At 42.3% G+C, this 22,473-nt stretch overlaps 1 protein-coding gene across 2 annotated transcripts in view; it reads left to right on the plus strand.

Moving 5' to 3' along the window:
- The window catches only part of LOC125449675 (small conductance calcium-activated potassium channel protein 3-like), an 87,523-nt gene extending 76,491 nt beyond the window's left edge, over positions 1 to 11,032 (plus strand). For both annotated transcript variants that reach the window (XM_059643072.1, XM_059643073.1), the window contains one exon: positions 3,615 to 11,032. In XM_059643072.1, the coding sequence (XP_059499055.1) occupies positions 3,615 to 3,896 (282 nt within the window). In that variant the 3' untranslated portion in view covers positions 3,897 to 11,032. The remainder of the gene's footprint in view (positions 1 to 3,614) is intronic.
- Positions 11,033 to 22,473: the final 11,441 nt, after the last annotated feature.

Genomic DNA, 22,473 nt, shown 5'->3' on the forward strand with positions numbered 1-22,473 from the left:
GATTAGCTGCTGTTTTGGCCACCTCCAGCTGGATACCATGAGGAGACACATATTCCTCTCTCCTCCCTCGTCAGCCTACCAAAGGGACCGTTACGTCTGGGACACCTCCACTCCCTATAGTTGCCCCACACCCACATGCAGTCACAGAAGGTGCACTGCCTGCCCTACTTCTGACCTCCCCACTATCCCAGACCCCAGACACACCTTCCAGAGGAAGCAGTGATTTACCTGCACTTCACTCAATGTAGTCCATTGTAATTGTTACTCACCAAGTGGTCTCCTCTACACTGGGGAGACAACATGCAGACTGGGCAACCAATTGTTTTCGCAAAAATGACCCTGAACTTCCTGGTTACCTGCCATTTCAACATACCACTGGGTTCCCTGGCCAACATCTGTATCAGGCTTCCTGCAGTGCTCCAGCTAAGTTCAGTGCAAGCTGGCAGACAGCATCTCACTTTCTGCTTGGTATCCTGTAGCCTTCCAGATTCAGTACAGAGTTCAAGAATTTTAGGACCTGAGAATCTTCTGCTTTTTTTTTACCTCAACCCTCATACACCAGGCCTTGTCATCACATGGTCCCCACTCACAGCCATTGATTCTCCCAGGCTGACTTTTACTCATTCATTTATCTGTCCAAGTGTTTTTCTCTCTAGCTCCATCCCCACCTATCATTTATTCCTCCCTCAACTGCCCTCCCCCCACCCCATTCTATCTTCAGCAAGTATACCAACCATCCTGAGCTACCATCAGTTCTGAAAAAGGGTCACTGAACCCAAAATGTTAACTCTGCTTTCTCTCGACAGATGCTGCCAGACCTGCTGATTTTCTCCAGCAATTGCTGGTTTTTTTAGATCTGTGAGGTGATGGGTGAATGGGATATTATGCGAGATAGGATATTAGAACATAGAACATAGAACAGTACAGCACAGAACAGGCCCTTCAGCCCACAATGTTGTGCCGACCATTGATCCTCATGTATGCACCCTCAAATTTCTGTGACCATATACATGTCCAGCAGTCTCTTAAATGACCCCAATGACCTTGCTTCCACAACTGCTGCTGGCAACGCATTCCATGCTCTCACAACTCTCTGCGTAAAGAACCTGCCTCTGACATCCCCTCGATACTTTCCACCAACCAGCTTAAAACTATGACCCCTCGTGCTAGCCATTTCTGCCCTGGGAAATAGTCTCTGGCTATCAACTCTATCTATGCCTCTCATTATCTTGTATACCTCAATTAGGTCCCCTCTCCTCCTCCTTTTCTCCAATGAAAAGAGACCGAGCTCAGTCAACCTCTCTTCATAAGATAAGCCCTCCAGTCCAGGCAGCATCCTGGTAAACCTCCTCTGAACCCTCTCCAAAGCATCCACATCTTTCCTATAATAGGGCGCCCAGAACTGGACGCAGTATTCCAAGTGCGGTCTAACCAAAGTTTTATAGAGCTGCAACAAGATCTCACGACTCTTAAACCCAATCCCCCTGTTAATGAAAGCCAAAACACCATATGCTTTCTTAACAACCCTGTCCACTTGGGAGGCCATTTTAAGGGATCTATGTATCTGCACACCAAGATCCCTCTGTTCCTCCACGCTGCCAAGAATCCTATCCTTAATCCTGTAATCAGCTTTCAAATTCGACCTTCCAAAATGCATCACCTCGTATTTATCCAGGTTGAACTCCATCTGCCACCTCTCGGCCCATCTCTGCATCCTGTCAATGTCCCGCTGCAGCCTACAACAGCCCTCTACACTGTCAACGACACCTCCGACCTTTGTGTCGTCTGCAAACTTGCTGACCCATCCTTCAATTCCCTCGTCCAAGTCATTAATAAAAATTACAAACAGTAGAGGCCCAAGGACAGAGCCCTGTGGAACTCCACTCACCACTGACTTCCAGGCAGAATAATTTCCTTCTACTACCACTCGCTGTCTTCTGTTGGCCAGCCAATTTTGTATCCAAGCAGCTAAGTTCCCCTGTATCCCATTCCTCCTGACCTTCTGAATGAGCCTACCATGGGGAACCTTATCAAATGCCTTACTGAAGTCCATATACACCACATCCACAGCTCGACCCTCATCAACCTTTCTAGTCACATCCTCAAAAAACTCGATAAGGTTTGTAAGGCATGACCTACCCCTCACAAAGCCGTGTTGACTGTATTTGATCAAGCCATGCTCTTCCAGATGGTCATAAATCTTATCCCTCAGAATCCTTTCTAACACCTTGCAGACGACAGACGTGAGACTTACCGGTCTATAATTGCCGGGGATTTCCCTATTTCCTTTCTTGAAGAGAGGAATTACATTTGCCTCTCTCCAGTCCTCAGGTACGACTCCAGTGGAGAGCGAGGATGCAAAGATCTTCGCAAGTGGCGAAGCAATTGCATTTCTCGCTTCCCAAAGCAGCCGAGGACAAATCTGATCCGGGCCTGGCGACTTGTCAATCTTAATGTTTGACAAAATTTTCAGCACATCAGCTTCGTCTATCTCTATCCATTCCAGCATGCACACCTGCTCTTCAAAGGTTTCATTCACTACAAAGTTGGTTTCTTTCGTAAAGACAGAAGCAAAAAACTCATTTAGGGCTTCCCCTACCTCCTCAGGCTCCACACACAAGTTCCCTATGCTATCCCTGATCGGCCCTACTCTTTCTTTGACCATTCTCTTATTCCTCACGTAAGTGTAAAATGCCTTTGTGTTTTCCCGGATTCCTTCTGCCAAGCCTTTCTCGTGCCCCCTCCTGGCTCTCCTCAGACCATTTTTGAGCTCCTTCCTTGCCTGCATGTAATCCTCTCTAGCTGAACTTGACCCTAGCTTCCTCCACCTTATGTAAGCTACCTTCTTCCTTTTCACTAGAAGCTCCACCGCTCTCGTCATCCAAGGTTCCTTAATCTTACCCCTTCTTGCCTGTCTCAGAGGGACATATTTACTCATCACTCCCAACAACTGTTCCTTAAACCGTCTCCACATGTCTATAGTTCCCTTACCATGGAACAACTGCTCCCAGTCCATGCTTCCTAACTCATGTCTAATCGCATCATAGTTTCCTCTTCCCCAATTAAATATCCTCCCATTCTGCCTAATCCTCTCCTTCTCCATAGCTATGTAGAATGTGAGGCAGTTATGGTCACTATCACCAAAATGCTCTCCCACCACAAGATCTGATACCTGCCCCGGCTCATTTCCGAGCACCAAGTCTAGAATGGCCTCTCCCCTCGTCGGCCTGTCAACGTACTGCGTTAGGAAACCCTCCTGAACACACCTTACAAAAACAGTTCCATTCAACTCTTCTGCTCGAAGGAGGTTCCAATCATTTGTGGTGTAGAGTATAAGAGTAAGCATGGGAGCAGAATTTTGGATGAGCTGCAGTTTATAGAAGGTAGATGACTGACCATAGAAGCAATGAACTTGTCTGGGTCAGTAGGTGCAAAGTTATCAACGAGGTTTTCCATTGCAGACTGAATAAAGCAGAAGCAGAGATGAGTGATGTTAAGGAGTTAGGAGTTTGAGATTTTGGTGAAGCAGCATTAGGGAGGGTAGGAAGCATGGTCATTTCAATAGCAGCTCTGAAACTAAATTTCACTGCTTTTATTGTATTTGTGCATCCCAGATGCAGACAATCATGTATGACCTGATCACAGAGCTGAACGATCGAGGCGAAGACCTGGAGAAGCAGATAATGAGCCTGGAGAACAAGCTGGAGGGACTGACCAGCAGCTTCCATGCCCTGCCAAGATTGATCGCCGACACCCTGCAGAAACAGCAGCAGCAACTCCTCAGCGCTATTGCCGAGGCTGGCAGCACACATGGTGACTCCCAGCACTCTGACAGCCAACTGGGACTCAGCTCCCCCTCCTTCCCGACCCCTTGTACCAGTTCCAGCAGCTGTTAGGGCCCTGAACCTTGGACCAGGAGTGATTTATTTTTCCCCTAACATCTTCCTCCCAACCCCTTCACCTTCCACACCACCCTCCACTTCAGTTCTATGAACAGAAAGATGGGATTGCAGGCATTGTAGGACCAGAGCTCTCATCTTAACGCAGAATTGCCTTTTACCCCGTTTCTTCCCCATGGGGTGTTGACACTCCCTCTCCGCTGCTACTCTGCTACACCGACCCCACCCTCCAGCTCCTTCCAAGTTGCTGCCAGGTGAGGCAAAAAGAAAGGAACAGGTTCAGTTCTGAAACAAGAAGACAAGTGTGTTGGTTGAGGGGTTTGCTGGCCAGGAGAAGAAGTAAGGATTACCCTCTCACAGGAGCTGAGATGCGGGGCTTCTTCAAATAATAGCAAAACCTGCAGCCATCACTAGGACACTTCCTGTCATTGCCTATTGCCAAAACCGTGATTGCTTTTATAAAGGGAAGAAATACATATATAAACAAAAAACAAAATAAGCACAACACGAGCCCCTTCACTGCTGGGTGTAGCCATCAGCATTTCCCTGCCTGCTTTAAGCTTGGCACCAGCTTGTCTGGCTGGTCACACATAAGACCTGTGGCTTCCTGCCCCACTACAGGATTTGAGCCCATGATCCAGGCTGACCAGTGCTCCAGGACACCGGTGAAAGTAGATATTACAAATCCCACAGCTGACCTCCTTTGCTAGGTGAACAGCTCTGCCTGGTGTCCCAGAGCCAAAAGTCAACCAAAAAAATAAAGCAACAAAATGGATGTAACTGGTTGGCTCGTCCAGATACAACCAAACAAAACAGGAGTGATTCCTGATGAGGAAATTACAACCACAGCAGGAGCAACAGGGAGAGGAAGAAAGTACTTGACATTTCTTAGGGCCTTTCAAGTCAAGGTCAATTTGGCTTTTTGTTTGAAAACCAGCCAAAATGATCCTTCTGTTTCCCCAGCAATGCAATGATAACAGAAAGTTTGATTTTATGCAAAATTCTTGTCTGCCGATCTGTAGGGCGGAATGGACGTGTTGAATAATGAGTGGTGTCCCTGCACTGTATGCGTGTATCGGGTAAAGGGAGACATGACCCTTTCAATTTTTTTTAAAGAAGAAAGACTACTACTTAGAAATTACATAGAATTTACAGCACAGAAACAGGTCAATCCTGAGCGTAAAAAAAATGTGGTCGCACCTTGCCTTTGCGATTCCTCATTCTTTTCTCAAAAAGACACAATGAAACGTTGACCTTACTAACTTGGAGAAGAATGTTGAAACCCCAAAAGGGACTATTTATCAGTATCTGTATGCATTTTATATCAGTATAACGATGATGGATTTGCTTCAGTATTATACAACTGTTAAACTATCTAGGTTGGCAACAGACTCTCATTGTATGAAAAATTAGCTTCAACCAGAGTGGCCAACGGTGTGGTGCATCCTTTTGTTTTGAAGTGCCCTCTAGTTGCATTTCCTCTCCTCTCTCTAGGAGTGGGTGAAGACGAGGGGTGGGGTGTAGAATACAGGATCCAAAGGCATTAATTACCTCTTAAACTCTGAGCCATACCCCATCCTTCATGTGTGACTCCAGATGGCAAAAGACAGAGGGACTTAAGTTGTGAAGAGGACATAAAGAGTCTAAAAAAGGGGTACAGATGTGTTCAGTGATTTGGCAAAGATATGGTAAATGGAGTATAATGTGGGAACATATGAAATTATCCATTATAACAGAGAGAATAAACAGAAGTATAGTATCTAAAAGGTGAGTGTACAGAGCTCTGAGATGCTGGGAATCTGAGGTATCCTAATCATGAGTTACACAGCATTGAAACAGGCCCTTTGGTCCAACTCATTCATGCCTACCAGATATCCTAAACTGATCTAGTCCCACTTGCCATCATTTGGCCCATATCTCTCTAAACCCTTTCTATTCATGTACCCATCCAGATGCCTTTTAAATGTTGTAATTGCACCAGCCTCCACCACTTCCTCTGGCAGCTTGTTCCATACACGCACTACCCTCTGTATGAAAAAGTTACCCCTTAGGTCCCTTTTTAATCTTTCTCCTCTCAAATTAAACCTATGGCCTCTAGTTTTGGACTTCCCGACCCCAAGAACGGCTATTCAACCTTGTACCAATCATGTACCTCATGATTTTATAAACCTCTCTAAGGTCACACCTCAGCCTCAAATGCTCCAGGGGAAAATAGTCCCAGCCTATTCAGCCTCTTTCTCTAGCTGAAACCCTCCAATCCTGGCAACATCACTGTAAATATTTTCTGAACTCTTGCAAGTTTAACAGCATCTTTCCTACAGCAGGGAGACCAGAATTGAATGCAGTATTCTAAAATTGTTCTAATCAATGTTCTAAACAGTACGATGACAATACGATGTCCCAATTCCTGTACTCAATTCACAGATGAATGAAGGCAAGTACGCCAAAAACCTTCCTCACCACCCTGTCTACCTGTGACTCCACTTTCAAGGAACTATGCACCTGCACTCTAGGTCCCCTTGTTTGGCAATATTGCCCAGGGTCCGATCATTAGTTGTATAAATCCTGCTCTAATTTGTCTTAACAGAATGCAACATATCATATTTATCTAAATTAGACTCCATCTGCCACTCCTCAGGCCACTGACCCATCTAATCAAAGTTCATTGTATTGATATAACCTTCTTCACTGTCCACTACACCACCAATTTTGGTGTAATCTGCAAATTTACTAACCATACTTCCTACTTTCACATCCAAATCTAAGAAGGACATTTATGCAGATACAAGAAGTAAAACAAAATCCATCAAAATGTTATGTTTTATTGGAGGGGAGTTAAAAGCAAGAGTATGGAAGTTCTGCTTCAGTTATATAGGGCATTGGTGAGTTGGTATATGTAGTACTTGTGTAGTACTGGTCAGTTTTGGAAAGATGTTAATGTGTTGGAACCAATTCAGTGAAGGATTACTAGATTAATACCTGGAATGAACAGATTGCTTTATGAGGAGAGGCTAGACAGTCTCAGCCTGTATCCTCTGGAATTTAGAAGAGTCAGAGGTGACTTGATTGAAACACAGACAATCCTGAGGTGACTTTACTGGGTGGATATATAAAGGATATTTCCTCTTGTGGGAAATCTAGAACTAGAGGTCATCATTTAAAGGTATGGATCATTCATTTAAAACAGAGGTGAAGATTTTTTTTCTCTTAGAGGGTTGTCAGTGTCTTAAGAATTCCCTTCCTCAAAAGGCAGTAGATACAGAATCTTTAAACAATTTTAAAACCGAGGTAGATAGATTCTTGATTAACATGGGGATGTAAAATTATCGGGGGTATGCTGGAATGTGGAGTTGAGGTTAAAATCAGATTAGCCATGATCTTTTGAATCATGAAGCAGGTCTAAAGAACCGAGTGGCCTACTCTTGTTCCTTGTTTATATGTTTACTCCAGAAGGCATTACAATGGAATCTGTTCTTTAACTTCATTTTTGCACTTAGCTTACCTCCTGAGGTGGCTCATCCACTGGACGGTAAGGATGAATGGAAAGATCAGCTGCTCCTTCCTCCAACCCACACCATTTCTGAGGCCATGTAAAATATAAAACATATCTCCCATGATCACTAGTTCCTGCCCCCACACTTCCTCCCATCCCTCTTTACACCTTTTCTTCCAGTTGAACTTTTGATGGGATGCTCTTTAGGCAAAGGTGAAAATGATGAGGAACTATTTAAACTTTCAAAGCTCTATCACAAGCACAATGGAACTAATGGCCTCTTATTCTGTATCAATCTCTTATTTGTGGAAGATGCTGGATTGATAGGAGAAAGCTGGTATCGAGTACATTGTCCACCTTACCAAGGGCACGTGAGACTGGTTTTTGACAAATGGAAATATTAGTGGCAGTCTGAATTGTCTAGTATTTGCGGACTTGACCCAGTTACCGGATATATTTCCTCCTGCTCCTTTCTTGATCATACCTTTCATAGATCATGCCTCTGACCTCCGGCTGGGAGTTGGGACAGAGGACATTGTGTAGGCAACCCAGCAAGGCTCAAGATGCAACATTTAGTAGGGAAACTATAGCAGTGAAGTAGCCTTCTGGACACCAAGTTTGGTTTTCAGAGAAAGAACTGAGGGCAGGGGAGGAAGCTGACCCATTTGATGTCCTGTGGGGGAATTAATTAGATTTGGAGGTGGTGGATTCGAGCCTGGATCTCAACTCAGGACAGATGCAGGGCACGGGAAGACTTATGGTGGGCGTCAATTTGGGACTTTAACAGGACAGGAGAGAATATACTAGCACCAACATCATTAGTTTGATAAATACTGGCAACAGCTGTTGCTATAAATTTAAAACTTCAGAGTTAAAATCAGGCTTATTTATGGCAGAGACTACAGAGATAAGAGAGTAACTATTTATCCTGTCCCAGCTAAGAGAGAGACGTGTGAAGGAAGGTAGTCAGGTACAAGTCTCAGAGAGACAATAGGCTCAAAGAGGGAAATGGAGAGTGAAAGAGGGAAATGAAATCTGAAGAAAAGTGATGAAAATGGGTAGAAATGTTAGTTGAAAGATAAAGCAGGAAGGATGGTCATGGGCAAGGATATGATTTGAGATGCTGGGGAAAGGATGAGAAATAGGAGACAATGTGGTGAGACTGGATTTCATCTACATGAAGGATGGAAGAATGGGAAAGGAGATCTGGTGTTTGGGAGGAACAATGAGACCTATTTGGAGGTGTCCTGTAAATATTCCTCCTGATATTCAGTCCAGTACTATTGACTGAAGCAGAATCAATAGCTGGATGTGGGGTATATTGGATTGGGTATGCAACCCATCCTGTTTCACATCCCTGCCTGTGCTCAGTTTCATCCCAAATGAATGAAGGAGGCCAATGACATGCAAAGGAAGAAGGATACAGACCTGGGAAGCAGAGTAATGTTAAAGGCAGTGACAAACTATGACTACAGCACAGAGGAAATCAGGTAACAATCTATAGCGGACTATATAACAATGACTTGTTTAGATTTGCACGGCTTAAAGCTAGAATTATCCTTCTGTAAACTGTCTGGAAAGATGTTTGCAATATCCAAATACCCTTACCTTGGTCAGACTCATAGTTTTTTTTAACTTTTTTATCTGTATGGTAAATTTACAAGTATTTTAAAACGTACTTTGGTTAAAGTTTGGGATCATCTCTTCTAAGTCAGATTGATTAAAAAACAGAATAAAAATATCACTCTGAAGAAGAAATTTTAAACCAAAATTTTAACTATTTTTCCTTCTCCACAGAGGCTGCCAGACCATCTGAGTATTTCCAGCATTTCTTTTTATTTCTCATTTCCAGCATCTGCAATATTTTGCTTTCACAATAAATTGCATTCTTCTATTATCCAGAGATGATTTAATTTGAACTACTTGCTACAGATTATTAAGGGTGTCTGTATAACTTGCTTCCTGCTATTTGACCGGCAACAATATATATCATATATATGCCACTCATTTATATTAAGACAAAACCAAGGCACAGAACTCTCCTGATATCTGAATCCAGACAGCCTCCCCAGTGCAATACTGAGTCAGAATGGATCCCAGTTTCTAGCTTGATCTGTAATGAATTAGCTTAATTTCATTGGAGCAATGACAGAAGTGTCACAGTTGGCCTCAGGACCCCCAGACTGAGGAGGAATTTAAACAACAAGGCTTGCCGCCTTTGATCACTACATTATGCCAAAGGACCATGGGTACGTGTGGATATCGAATGACTAGACTTGGGTTTGTGATGCTCATTTCGGTCGAACATTCTGCCTCCACTCATGACAATGCTTATGTGGAGAACAGCCAATTAGGTGAGGGAGTAGAGGTTGGGAACCAATCTTAAGTGCATACCCCACTGAAATTCAGCACAGTGGGAAGGAAGTTGAAAATTGGAGATTATGTTTCCAAACCTGGTGACTGGGTTATGTTTTGACATAATAAAAGCTCTGGTTCCAGTTAACTAATGAGCCCCTTCAAAACCTGTGTAGTCAACCGATTGTCTGTTTAGGACAGGATAATGTGGGTTGCCGTGGAATTAAACAATCAGTTTCATCGATCTCATTTGTAATCAACGAACTCCTGGTTTACAATCTAGTTCCTAATAGTGTCTGGGAGCCAAAGTGTCCCTTTATGTCATGTTGAATTTTATAACACTGAAATAGTTTATGCTGGTGTTTATCCTCCATGTACGTAGATTGAATTTTATCAGAATGTTCAAGTCAAAAAAGGGGATACTCTTTTAGTACCCTTTGTAGGCTGTTTACAATACTTTGTTTGCAGCATGGAGGTCAATATTTTCACACTCATATTCTACATTGAAGAAGATAATTCTTGCTTTGGAAACATTTCATGGGTTCCACATTCACCATGAGAAGGGTCATGGCTGAGTTCAATCTTCATCCTACTTACATGATTTGTACAAAAAGGGACAATGAAAAAGAGGTAGTACTCAGTTGGGGGAACTCTGCTTTTCTCCTGCTATACTCCCAGAGATATCAAGAACAATGGTTGTGCCCTGTTGTTGTCCTACTCAGGTTCAACTAACTTATTACAGATTAATAATTGAAACTGGATCGTTCCTGCTCTATATATTTCAGTACCACACTGGGCTGCAAATTTGGGTCAATTGAATCAAATGATCTATTCTATAAATGGCTATCAACCAGTAAAATTGAGATCAATTCATGTAAAGTGTAATGGCTACCAGTTTGGGATAATGGGGCCGAGTGTTGCACACTAAAAACGGCTATCAGTCTGCAGTAGTAGATTATATAAGTTGACAAGAATGTGGGTGCAGAGATGTTGCTGAGCTGGAAATAATTTGTTTTCTAGTTTCTCCAACCTCTTTTCCCACCACCAGACTAGAAATGTGCACATAGGTGTAAGTTGAGATTTGTTGACAATGATTGCAGTCATCTAATACATTGTTTAGTCATTCACTTTCCATCCCCATCTGGTTCTTGGCTTTGTTTTGGTCATGTGTGCAGTGTTGTTGTAGCCAATATCAGACAAGGTCTAATCAATGGTTTAAAACTGTTCACTGTACAAAGTGCCTTGGACTTCAAGCTAAGGGGTCATCATATCGAAGGATATTCATTAAAGGCTTTAGAACCTAAATGGAGTGTCTGCCTATTTATTCCCACCAAGAACATGAAACTGTTATAACTCAAGGGGACTGGAATCTAAAAAGAATACCATCAGAGTACTGTTCAATATTGTACTTAATAACTCAGGAATAGATGGGAAGGATGCAAAATGAATCCGGTGCTGCAAGTGTTAAATTACAAAGGCAGGTTGCTTGGAGTCAGCTTTTATTCCTTCTAAAAAAAAACTAAGCCATCAAATTCCTTTAAAAACCTGCTGAGCAAATCCAGGACAAAGGTTTCTAATCCTTAAATTCGGAGCTAATGGAAAACTCTTCAGAATTTGTACAGATCTGCTTTTAGCCTACAATCCATTACAAACCCACTGATTACACATCCTCACACCCTGCTTCCAGCAAAGACTCTAGTCCATTTTCCCTTGCATTTGTTCTGATGATGCAGCTTCTACAAGGGAGTCCCTGAAATATCCACCTTCCTCCTGAGTCCAGGATTCCCCAACACTATGGTTGACTGATATCTGACCCATCTCCCGTACTTTGTCGTCACTCTTTCTCTTCCCTTGCATGTGGCAATAGGGTGCATTTGTATTCAACCCCACAACATCAACATCCAAAGGATGATTAACCATCATTTCTGCCACTTCCAGTGAGATGCTACCACTAGACACAAATATCCCCTCCACTCCCTTGTCAGCCTTCCACTTGGGCCAATCCCCTGGGTCACCCTAGTCGTCTCCTGCTCCACTCCCAACACCTCCCCACACCCCTACAGCACCTTTCCATGTAACTAAAGATTGCCTGTAAGACCTACCTTTCCTACTTCTTCTTTCCTCACTATCCAAGGCCCCAAACATTATCTTCCAGGTACCTGCACTTCACTTAATATAGTCTACTGTATTCAGTGCTCACAATGTGACCTCTACATTTGGAAGACAAAATTTAGACTGGGTGCCTGCTTTGCAGAACACCTATGTTCTGTCTGTGAAAAGGAACGTGAACTTCCTGTTGCCTGCCATTTCATCTCACCAGTGTCTTCTGAAGCTGAGTGCAAGCTAGAAGAACAGCATCCCATTTTCCAATAGGGGATTCTGCAGTCTTTGGGACTCAATGTCAACTTCAATAACTTTACAGCCTTCTCCCATGTCTTTCCCCGAACCCCACACACCAGACTTTGTCAACATGTGGGCTACAACCCATTGTCGGCAACTGATGGTCCCCATTAGCAGTCATTGATTCTCCCAGGCTGAACTTTACTCCATTCCTTTGTCTGCCCAAATGTCTTTCTCTCTCTCTCTCTTCTGGGCTCCATCTCCATTTTTTGTTTACTCCTTCCCCCTCCCCCCTTACTCCATCTTCGCCAACTTTTTCCAAGCAAAAATCAATTCTGAAGAAAGATCAGTGAACCCGAAATGTTAACTCTGTTTTCTCTCTACAGATACTGCCAGAGCTCCTGAGTTTTCCTAACAATTTCTATTTTTGTTTCTGATTTCCAGTATCTGCAGTTCTTTCATTTTTTTTGTTTACTGCTTTTAGCTTTCTTCGGACTAATGGGGATTTACCTACAGTTGAGATCCTGGCATAGCGTATGTTGGAGACAGTATACTAAAGCCTGGTCTTGCTGTCACAGCTTAGCTTTCTCATGGACATCATTGGAGCTCTCACTAATCAGCACTGGAACATCAAGCACACTTGTGAAATCCAGCTTGTGGAGGTGGGTTTGAACCTGAGACTTACAAAGTAGGTTGCTTGGGAAATCACAAATTTGGGCACACGAAATTTTATTTTACGCATCTTCTCAATCTCTGATGCACTATTAAAAGCTGATTCATCATTGCCAGATTGCCTGTGATTGAAATCTTTCATTATCCATTTCTATTTACATAAAACTAAACTCATCCAACAAATTGTATCCCAATTTGCTCCAAGTCTTTTTCATTTACCACTCCTGTATCACTTGCATTTGCTCCAGGTTCAAGAACATCACAAATATGAATTTCTCATCCTTATTTTCAAACACCTGTATGGTGTCAGCCCTCTCTGTCTCTGAAACTTCTTCCAGGTCTAAATCTCCAATTCTGGCTTCTTAACCGCCTTCGACTTTAATTAACCCAACAAAGGTGGTTGTGCCTTCTGCTGCCTTGGCCCTAGATTTGGAATTCCCAAACCAAATTTTTTTTATCTCTCCTCCCTTATGTCACTCCTTAAACAACTACTTCTGCGACCAAACTTTGGACATCTGGCCTAATAGCCCCTGATGTGCCTCAGTGTCAAGATTTGTTTAATAACCTCCCACAAAGTGACTTTTTGTGAGTCTATTATGAGTCGGACATAGATGGGGACTATTCAGTACGACGAGGTAGAAAGAGGGCTGTAATTTGTAGGCACGTCATACAACCATCGGATCGGTCCTCTAGTGGTTGAATGTGGTAATGCAAAATGAAGAAGGGCCCCCACTACCATTTTGAACATGCATTCAATTTCTAAATTGAAAGGAATACCGAAGTTTCTGGAGCTTCATGTTTTAACTGAGCCCCTTCACCCCTGAGGTATCAATGTTGCATCACCTCCAAAGGCGATAAATCCTTCTTGACGGTTAACAGCAAGGTTTTTTTTAATCAAGTTAAAACTATTTTATCCTGTAGAGCTGAAGAAACAATTTTCTGTCGTGTTCGGATCAATAACAGGGGATGTAATATTAGAATGAAGCTGTCGGTCAATGAAATCTGAAATTCTTCCTCCATACAAGTGGAAGTCTGATCCTCCCTCCCCAAAAATAGCTGTATCATAACTCCCTTTATCTACCTTTGCCTTACACCCTATGATGGCTTCACCCAAAAAAACTAACACTGATCATGTGAGTTTAAATTCTACCATTACAGCTTGAAATTTAAGTTTAGCTTCTCTTCTTAAATATAGGAATAAAAACATCAAATCAATAAGACTGACCATGAAAATGTTAAGATTATTATTAAGAATCCAAGTAGATGACAAGGAATCGAAACTATTCTGGGTTTACGCGTGACTCCAGTTCTTGCACCAATATGGTTGCGTACTGCATAGAGTTAGAAAAAATGTAGGACCAGGAACAGGCCAGTTGGTCCAACTGGTCTATACCCACAGAAGCCTCCTGCCACTCAACTTCATCTTACCCTCTCTTACTGCCCTCTGACGTGGTTGACCAAGCCACACCCTACTGAATGAAATAAACTAAAAGGAATGGTGGCTTTTCTAAGATGTTCACCAAGAAGATCCAGGCAGTTTCATTGATTGCCCTTTTATATACTGTCCTCCTCTATCACCAGTGCATTGTGGCTGCAGTGTGTAGGATGCAATTTATATGATGCAATGCAGTAAAAGCAAGCTTACTTAAAAAGCCCTCACAAGCCTGCTTTAAATGTGACCTCAACCATTTTCAAAGGGTGAGCAGAAATGTCGTAGTAACACTATCATTAAGTCTCAGACCACCTTAACATGAACATATGTGGGTGGTTGCTTCAACGGCAATCCTAGAACTTCCTGCCCTACCTAACTGCTTTGGATCAGCACCACTATGTGGACTGCAGTGAAGCTCCCTCATCACTTCCTCCATAGGCAACTAGGGATAAGCAATGAATGGACCTTTGCTCATCCCCTGAGAACAAATGAAAGAGGCAGAATGGAAAATACTTTTGCCCTAGTTTAGAACCTGGTGAATGTTCATGTGATCAAACAGCACATGGTAGCCTCAGATTTCTTCCTATCAACGCTAGCACGAAGGGCAATACTATTTGATAGATACTTTCAGAAATATATTGGATTTATTTTTTGATCTCGAGAGAGCAAACTTGAGAATTATTAGTGATACACCTGAGAGGAATGTCTTCCTGAACCAGCGATGATCAGTGCAAGCTGGTTTCATTTTATTATGCATGGGATGTGGGCAACACTGTAGGAAGCAGAATTTATTGGCCAGCTCTAATTTCCTGGGGATTTGGAGTCACATAAAGGACAGACCAGGTAAGGATAGTATATTCCTTTCTATAATGGGTGTTAGTGAAGCAGATGGGTTTATTGTATAAACCATTAGACCATTTTTTAATCCTAGATTTTTATTAAATTCAAATTTTGTCATCTGCTGTGTTGGAATGTGAACCTCTGTCCCCAGAACACTAGCCTGCAGTTCTGGATTGCTAGTCTAGTGACATTGCCACTAATGGCACGACTTTATCTCATCTTTATTTTCTATCTAAATAGACATGTCAACAAGGAGATTGCACTGAGTATGTAACTGATGTGGAAGGCACCTGTAGTACAGTGATAATGTCCCTGTCTCTGGGCCAGAGATCTGGGTTCAGGTCTTACGTCTCATAATTTAAGGTGTGTTGGAGGACATTACTTTCTGAGAAGAATGACTTACATTTCTAAAGTGCTGAATGAGCTGTACAGTGCTTTGCGATGTTCTGACATTGAGGAAGGTGCTACCCACACAGATGCATGTCTTTCTTTTAAATCACTCATTTGCTGCTCTGGAACTTTGTGCTGAAGCATAATAGCATAACCATGTCTCTATTAGCAATACTGAAATTTCAGATATTTACAATATACCAGAGGCATTGGTGATATCTCCCTCTTGGAAGACAATTGAATATCTGGGATTGCCCTCCTCTGGGCAGAAGATGGTGAAAAGGACTTGTTGAAGGTGTTCAAAATCATTAAGTGCCTGTTCATGTAAAAGGGAAAAGATGGTTTACACTGGCAGAAATGTTAGAAATGGTGGGAAAAAGAACCAGAGGAGAGATGAAACATACTATTTTATTCAGTGAATTGTTGATCTGAAGTGAACAGCTTGGAAGAGTGTCGGAATAAAATTCAAGACTAACATTTAAAAGAAAACTGGATAAATATTTGAAAGGAAAACTACAGGGAAAGAGCAGAGGAGTGGAATTACTTGGATTACTCGGGCACAAACAGTGGGTTAATGGCCTACTTCTGCGTTGGATCATTCTCACTTTTGTAGCATGTATTTCTTTTTTTGATAGCATGGGGATTGCCATCCAATTGGCTGGTTGCAATACACACATTGTTAAATTGCAGTGCAATAATGGCCTGAGAACTTTGACTGGAAGTTTATAAAGTGGGAGGCAGCTGATTGGGCTTTTAAGCCATCATCTTAGCTGACAAAGTCATGACCTTGTTACATAAATATAGAATGGCAGCATACCTGTTAGTAGAAGTTGGTTTCTTTGCAGGTAGTTATTGATCTGTTGTGATAGTGGTGCTCTTGTTGGGAGGGGGGGAAAAACAAACAGTAAAAAGTTTGCTTTGGACTGGAGATTCAGGAGGGAGTTGGTTCTGGAAGGAATGAATGTGTTGATGGTGAGGATATCTGCTTTTCATTTGGATCTTAAGTCCTTCTGTGTAACTGTAGAAGTGTTAGAATATTGTTCTTTCTTTTAACTTTGTCTGTGGATTGTGGGTTTTTAAAAACAAAACCAGAGCTTCAACTCTATCTGTAGAGGTTTTAATGGTTCTATAAATGTAGTAAACAAAAGCAAGTCTGTCATTTTAGAAGCTTGACAACCTCTTCATCCATTCAGTAAGATCATAGCTGACTTGCTTTTGAATTCCAAGCTTCCATCTGTTTTTAGATTTGTTTCCCTACAGTGTGGAAACAGGTCCTTTTTGGCCCAACAAACCCACACTGCCCCTTGGAGCATCCCACCCAGACCCATCCCCCTGTAGCTCTCCCCTGAATATCATGGCTAATTTAGCATAGCTAATCCACCTAGCCTGCATATCTTTGGACTGTGGGAGGAAACTGGAGCACCTGGAGAGAGAACCCATGCAGACCTGGGGAGAATGGGCAAACTCAAAACAGACAGTTGCCTGAAGCTGGAATCAAACCTGGGTCCCTGGTGCTGTGAGGCTGCAGTGCTAGCCGCTGTGCTGTGAAAACCCTTATTTCCCTGTCTATCAACACTGTTCTGTGCTGATCTAATAATCAATTCCACTGCCTCCTGAGGTTGTATTCTAAAGTTGTCACCCTCAAAAGGTGACCCCTTAATTTGGCTGGAACTAATATATGGCCACTTGCTCACTAAATCTAGCAAAGCTCTGAAATGCTGTGGATGAATCTCCTCTCTTTAAAAGATCAAAGCTGTATACATTATATGGTTTTGCAGCTATAACTTCTTTTCATGTTCCATTCTCCTAACAGATTAGTATCCCAATAACTGCCTTGATTGTGCTGTACCTACATGATTTGGTGACTCATGCTCCAGACCTAAATCTGTCTGCATGTTGGAATTCTAGTTATTTGTCTAATTTTAATTCTCACTGCTAAGGTGAACAACTTCATATCTCTACATTTATATTCCCCTTCCAGATTTTTGCCTATATTATCCTACTTATCACAGTATCTGAATTCATAGACAGTCTTCATCCCCTCCAAGTTATTGACTCCACTCATTACATTCTGCCAATCAGATAATGATCTATTCATGTACACTTTCTTCTTGCCAATTCTATCCATTCTAATACTTTACCCCCATAGTACATAAGTCTTTGCTGTGATAACTTTTGATGTTTGTTCAAAAGCTGTCTAGAATGCAAATCACCCCTTTTATCTACTGTGTTGCTTCTTTGAATAAATTGGTTCAACCTGCTTGGGCTTTGAAAAGACCATTCTGACACCTTCCAATTTTTAAGAATGCAGTTATCACATTCTATGACAAATCTTAAATCAAATGGTCTAGAGTTCCCTGTATTCTGCCTCCTTGAATTGAACAGATTATATCTTTTCCTTGAAGCCTTTCCCTGAATTGAGGGGTAGTTTGGAAAACTACCCCCAATGAATTCATCCTTTCATGAGGGACCCTTTTTAAGACTTTAGGATGAAATACACCTAGGCCCTTTCATGAAAGGGCCTATCATTATAAGAATAGTCATTCAGGCTGAGTAACTGAGCAGTCTTGAATGAAATAAGGCTTAGAGCTGGATGAACACAGCAGGAAAGCTGATTGTATTGGGCCTAGACTGAAGTAATGACTGACCAACAATACTCCACTTTCCTGGGCATGCACCCCTACCCTGATTCCTATGTGAATCTCTTACTGATTTTTTTTTTCAAGGCTGAGAGACTTAAATGTATTTATCAACCCAGCCTTGATAGCTCTCTGCAATGAAGAATTCTGAATTCCCGATTCATTACCCTCAAGACAGACAGCATGGAAACAGACCCTTTGAGCCAACCATTCTGTGCTGACCATAATTCTAAATTAAACCAGTTCCACCTGCTTGTGCTTGGCCCATGGTGCTCAACCTTTCCTATTCATGTAATTTCAATGTTTATAAAGTAACTTTACCCATATTGACCATTTTCCTCTAGGTTCATTCCATGTGAACCGCTGATTTTAAAAATAAAACTCCCCATGTCCTATTTTTAAAACATCATCTCATTAAAAATGTTCCCCCCAACCCTAGGGAAAAGCTATCAGCCATTCACCTTGTCTAGACCCCTCCCAATCTTGAACATCTAAGGTCACCCCCTCCAAATTGCTCCAGTGGAAAAAATGTTCCAATCTCCCTATAATGCAAACCTTCCATTGCAGTGACATCCTGATTAAATATTTTCTGAACCCTCTCCACCTTGATAACAGGGCAACCTGTACTGGACATAGTGCTCCAAAAGAGGCCTCACCAACATCCTGTACAGGCTCAACACTATGTCCCATTCCCATACTTAACAGTCTGAACAATAAAGATAAGGATGCCAAACACTGCCCTAACCACCTGCCTATGTATAATGCAAATATCAAAGAATTATGTACCTCAACCCCTAGGGGTCTCTATTCTATAATACTCCTGCAGACTGACCGTTAATTGTTAAAAGACAAGCATTGAGCTAGAAGAACACATCAGGCCAAGCAGGAAAGCTGCCATTTTGGATCAGACACTTCAGGAAAAAGTTATGACTCCAGCATCTGCAGTTCAGACTATCCATTAACTGTAAGTCCCATTCTTGTTTGTTTTACTGAAATACAATAGCTTGCATTTGTCAAAGTTAAACTCCATCTGCTGCTCCTCAGCCCATTCAGTCAAACAAGATTGCTGTAATCTTAAATAATAATCTTAAGTAACATTCTTCACTATATAACCATACCTTCTATAGTCTCATAAGCAGACCCAGCATTGATCCCTGTGACGCATGGCTGTTCAGACCTCCAGTCTGGAAAAACAACCCTCCACAGCCACTGTCTCTTGCCATTAAGCCATTTTGTATCCAGTTGGCATGCTCACTCCTCATTATCTGTTTTTACATGTGCAACCCTTCACTCTGTTCCTAGACTTCCCTAAAAGGGAAACGACCTTTCTGCATTTACTGTGTTAAATCTCCTAAATCTTTTAATGCTTCAATAAAGTCACCTGTCATTCTTCTGTGTTCCAAATAGTACAAGTCCAAACTACTTAACCTGTCTTCATTTAAAGTCCTTCTGTACCTGGTATCATCCTAGTGAATCTTCTCTGGATTGTCTCCAATGCTAGCATATCTTTCCTTGGATAAAGGATCCAAAACTGTTCAGTATTTGAGCTATGGTCTTGACTTGTGCCTTTGTAGGTTTAGCAAAACCCCCACTCTAGTTTATCACTCCATTCCGTTTTGCAATAAAGGCCAACATTCCACTTGCCTTCCCTATCACCCACTGAACTTGGATGCTAGGTTTTGGGATTCATGCACATGGAACCCCCCCCCACCCCCAAACATCTTTCTGAAGCTTTCAGAAATGTTTCTCCATTTAACAAGTATTCACTCCTCCTTTCCTGTCAGTGCATAATCTGATATTTTCACATGCTATTCCTTTCTTCTAGCACTTTTTTGCTCACTTTGTCTAATGTATCTATCCCTCTTCAGAATCTCATTCTCATCACTTACCTTCTCTCTTTGTCATCTGTTAGCACCACTATAGTACATTCGCCTTTGAACTCCCTTGAGCATGAGCATCCTTTCTCAAAAGGAGACCAAAAGCAAATAAACATTCTAGGTGCAGCCTCACTCAGGCCCTGTACCAATGAATCCACTATCTGTTTAGCTAATTCACTGAATGGTAGACCAGACCCATCAGGCTGAATAGCCCACTTCTGCTGTCTTGTGTGTACAAACTGAAATGGAAGCTGAACTGCTGTGGCTGTGTTTTCAAGTTGCAAAAGGGTGGCATTTTGTTGAGCTGTGCAATACAAATTGTTCCTTTTTTGAAAGTAGTAAGAAGGAAAATTTTTATAGACTGAACAGCACAAAATATTTAAGGAAATTCCCCCTAGCAAAAGATCTGTAGGAGCCAACAGCAACTCGAGCCTGAAAAATAACATCACACTCTCTTGCCCCTTGCCTCATCCTTTTTAGGGTAAAAGTCAAGACTTCCAAATTCTTTGTCTTTTATACAAAAGACCCAAGGTCACATGATCAATGGACAACCATCGCTTTAGACAACAGCATCTCATCGTTGTAAAACAAACAAGGATTGAAACTTCCTTGTGGTCTGGAATTTTGTTTACCCTATCTATATTTTCCATCAATCTGTTAAACTGTATCTTAATCACTGTACACTTTGGGTTTTTGAAACAATGCAGTTTATAAAGTTACATAAATTAGAAATATTTAATTTATTGATCTTGTGTGATTCCATAAATAACTCTTTACTATCCCTCACCACTCTTGTATCAGTTACAGTAATCAGGTAATAGTTAATGTCTTTAGCTGCAGAAGTCTTGTCATGGAGTCAGCATTAGGATTGTTATTTTTCTAATTAGTGTTTATGCAGGGGGGGGCAACAAAGCTTGAAAGAAGATCTTCGATAGGATGTTAACACCCCAGATGAATGGGTGGTAAATGATCCTTAATACAGAAGGGGGTGATTTTAAAATAAACATGAAAGACGGTACAAAATAAAGGGTACTAGAGCAGATGAACAGACTTAAGTGTAGGTATACATTATAAATTACTAAAATTAGTAAGTAAATTTAGTAATTACTAAATTAGCAAGATATGATGGGGGTGGGGACAGCTATTTATGAAGACCCAGAATAGTGCATAATTAAGTAGGGACAGCATATGGCAGGGGGTTATGAGCTGGTTTAACTTGTTGGTTAGACCTCCATTTGGAGTACTGCATACAGCTGTGGGTAACAGATGATAGGAACGATGTGAATGAATTGGAAAGGGTTTACAATGGTGCATACTCAGTAGTATGAAATAATACTGGAGGTAAAATTGAACACTACTTTTTTCTTGAAAAAGACAGCTACGAGGACATTTGATAGTTCTGAAAATCATGAAGTCTGGATAGGGAAAACCTGTTCCCATTTGCAACAGACTGAGGATTAGTGTAACAAGGTGTAGAGCTGGACAAACACAGCAGGCCAAGCAGCAGGAAAGCTGACGTTACGGGTCTAGACCCTTTTCTGAGGGTCTAGGTCCGAAACGTCAGCTTTCCTGCTCCTCTGATGCTGCTTTAGCCTGCTGTGTTCATCAAGTTCTACAACTTGCTATCTTTGATTCTCCAGCATCTGTAGCTCCTATTATCTCTGAGGACTAGGGTACTTGCTTTTACAAAAGCAAAAGCAAGGCGAGGAAACTCCCACCCCTCCCCCCCCCCCCACCGCCGTAGATGCGGTGGTGGTATACGAGATGACAAAGTGTGAAGCTGAATGAACACAGCAGGCCGAGCAGGAGCTCAGGAGCTGACATTTCGGGCCTAGACCCTTCATCAGAGCCTGCTGTGTTCATCCAGCTTCACAGTTTGTCATCTTGGATTCTCCAGCATCTGCAGTCCCCATTATCTCTGATCACAATTTTAACAAAGTGTGGGGCTGGATGAACACAGCAGGCCAAGCAGCGTTATAGGAGCACAATGACGTTTCGGGCCTAGACCCTTCATCAGAAAAATCCTTTATGCGTGGTCGAGGCAGGTTCGATCGTGGTATTGCAGAGGACATCGGATAGTTGCCTTCCACCTTCTCTCCCCCACCCCACCACCCCCAAAAAAATAACTTGGGCGGTTACGGGAGGGATCGGCGGCAAAATAAGGTAGAAACAGGGCCCCAATCGTCGTCACGGTCTCAGTCAGTCCTTCGGCTCGCCAAATAAAGTCTGGATATTTCTAAGTCAGTTATAAGATTATAGTCTCTCAACTTCCGTCTTTTGGGGTTGGGGGGGAGGGGAGCTACAGCTTGGTAAATACCGCCTCGCGTCTTCCCTTCCCTAACCCCCGAAGACACCCTCGATGTATGGACCAGCCTTGCCTTGATCAAAGATGGCCGCTGCACATCTTTCAAGAAAGTTTCAACGCGGACGGGTACATTATGCAATTTCCGGTTCGGCCTCCGGCGGTGATGGAGGGTGAGGGTGGGGGAGGGGAGGAGCGAGCGGCGGAGGCGGGGAGGGTAGAAGGAAGGAAAGT

Source organism: Stegostoma tigrinum, chromosome 47 (assembly GCF_030684315.1).
Source record: "Stegostoma tigrinum isolate sSteTig4 chromosome 47, sSteTig4.hap1, whole genome shotgun sequence".
In the NCBI taxonomy this organism is placed as follows: Eukaryota; Metazoa; Chordata; class Chondrichthyes; order Orectolobiformes; family Stegostomatidae; genus Stegostoma; species Stegostoma tigrinum.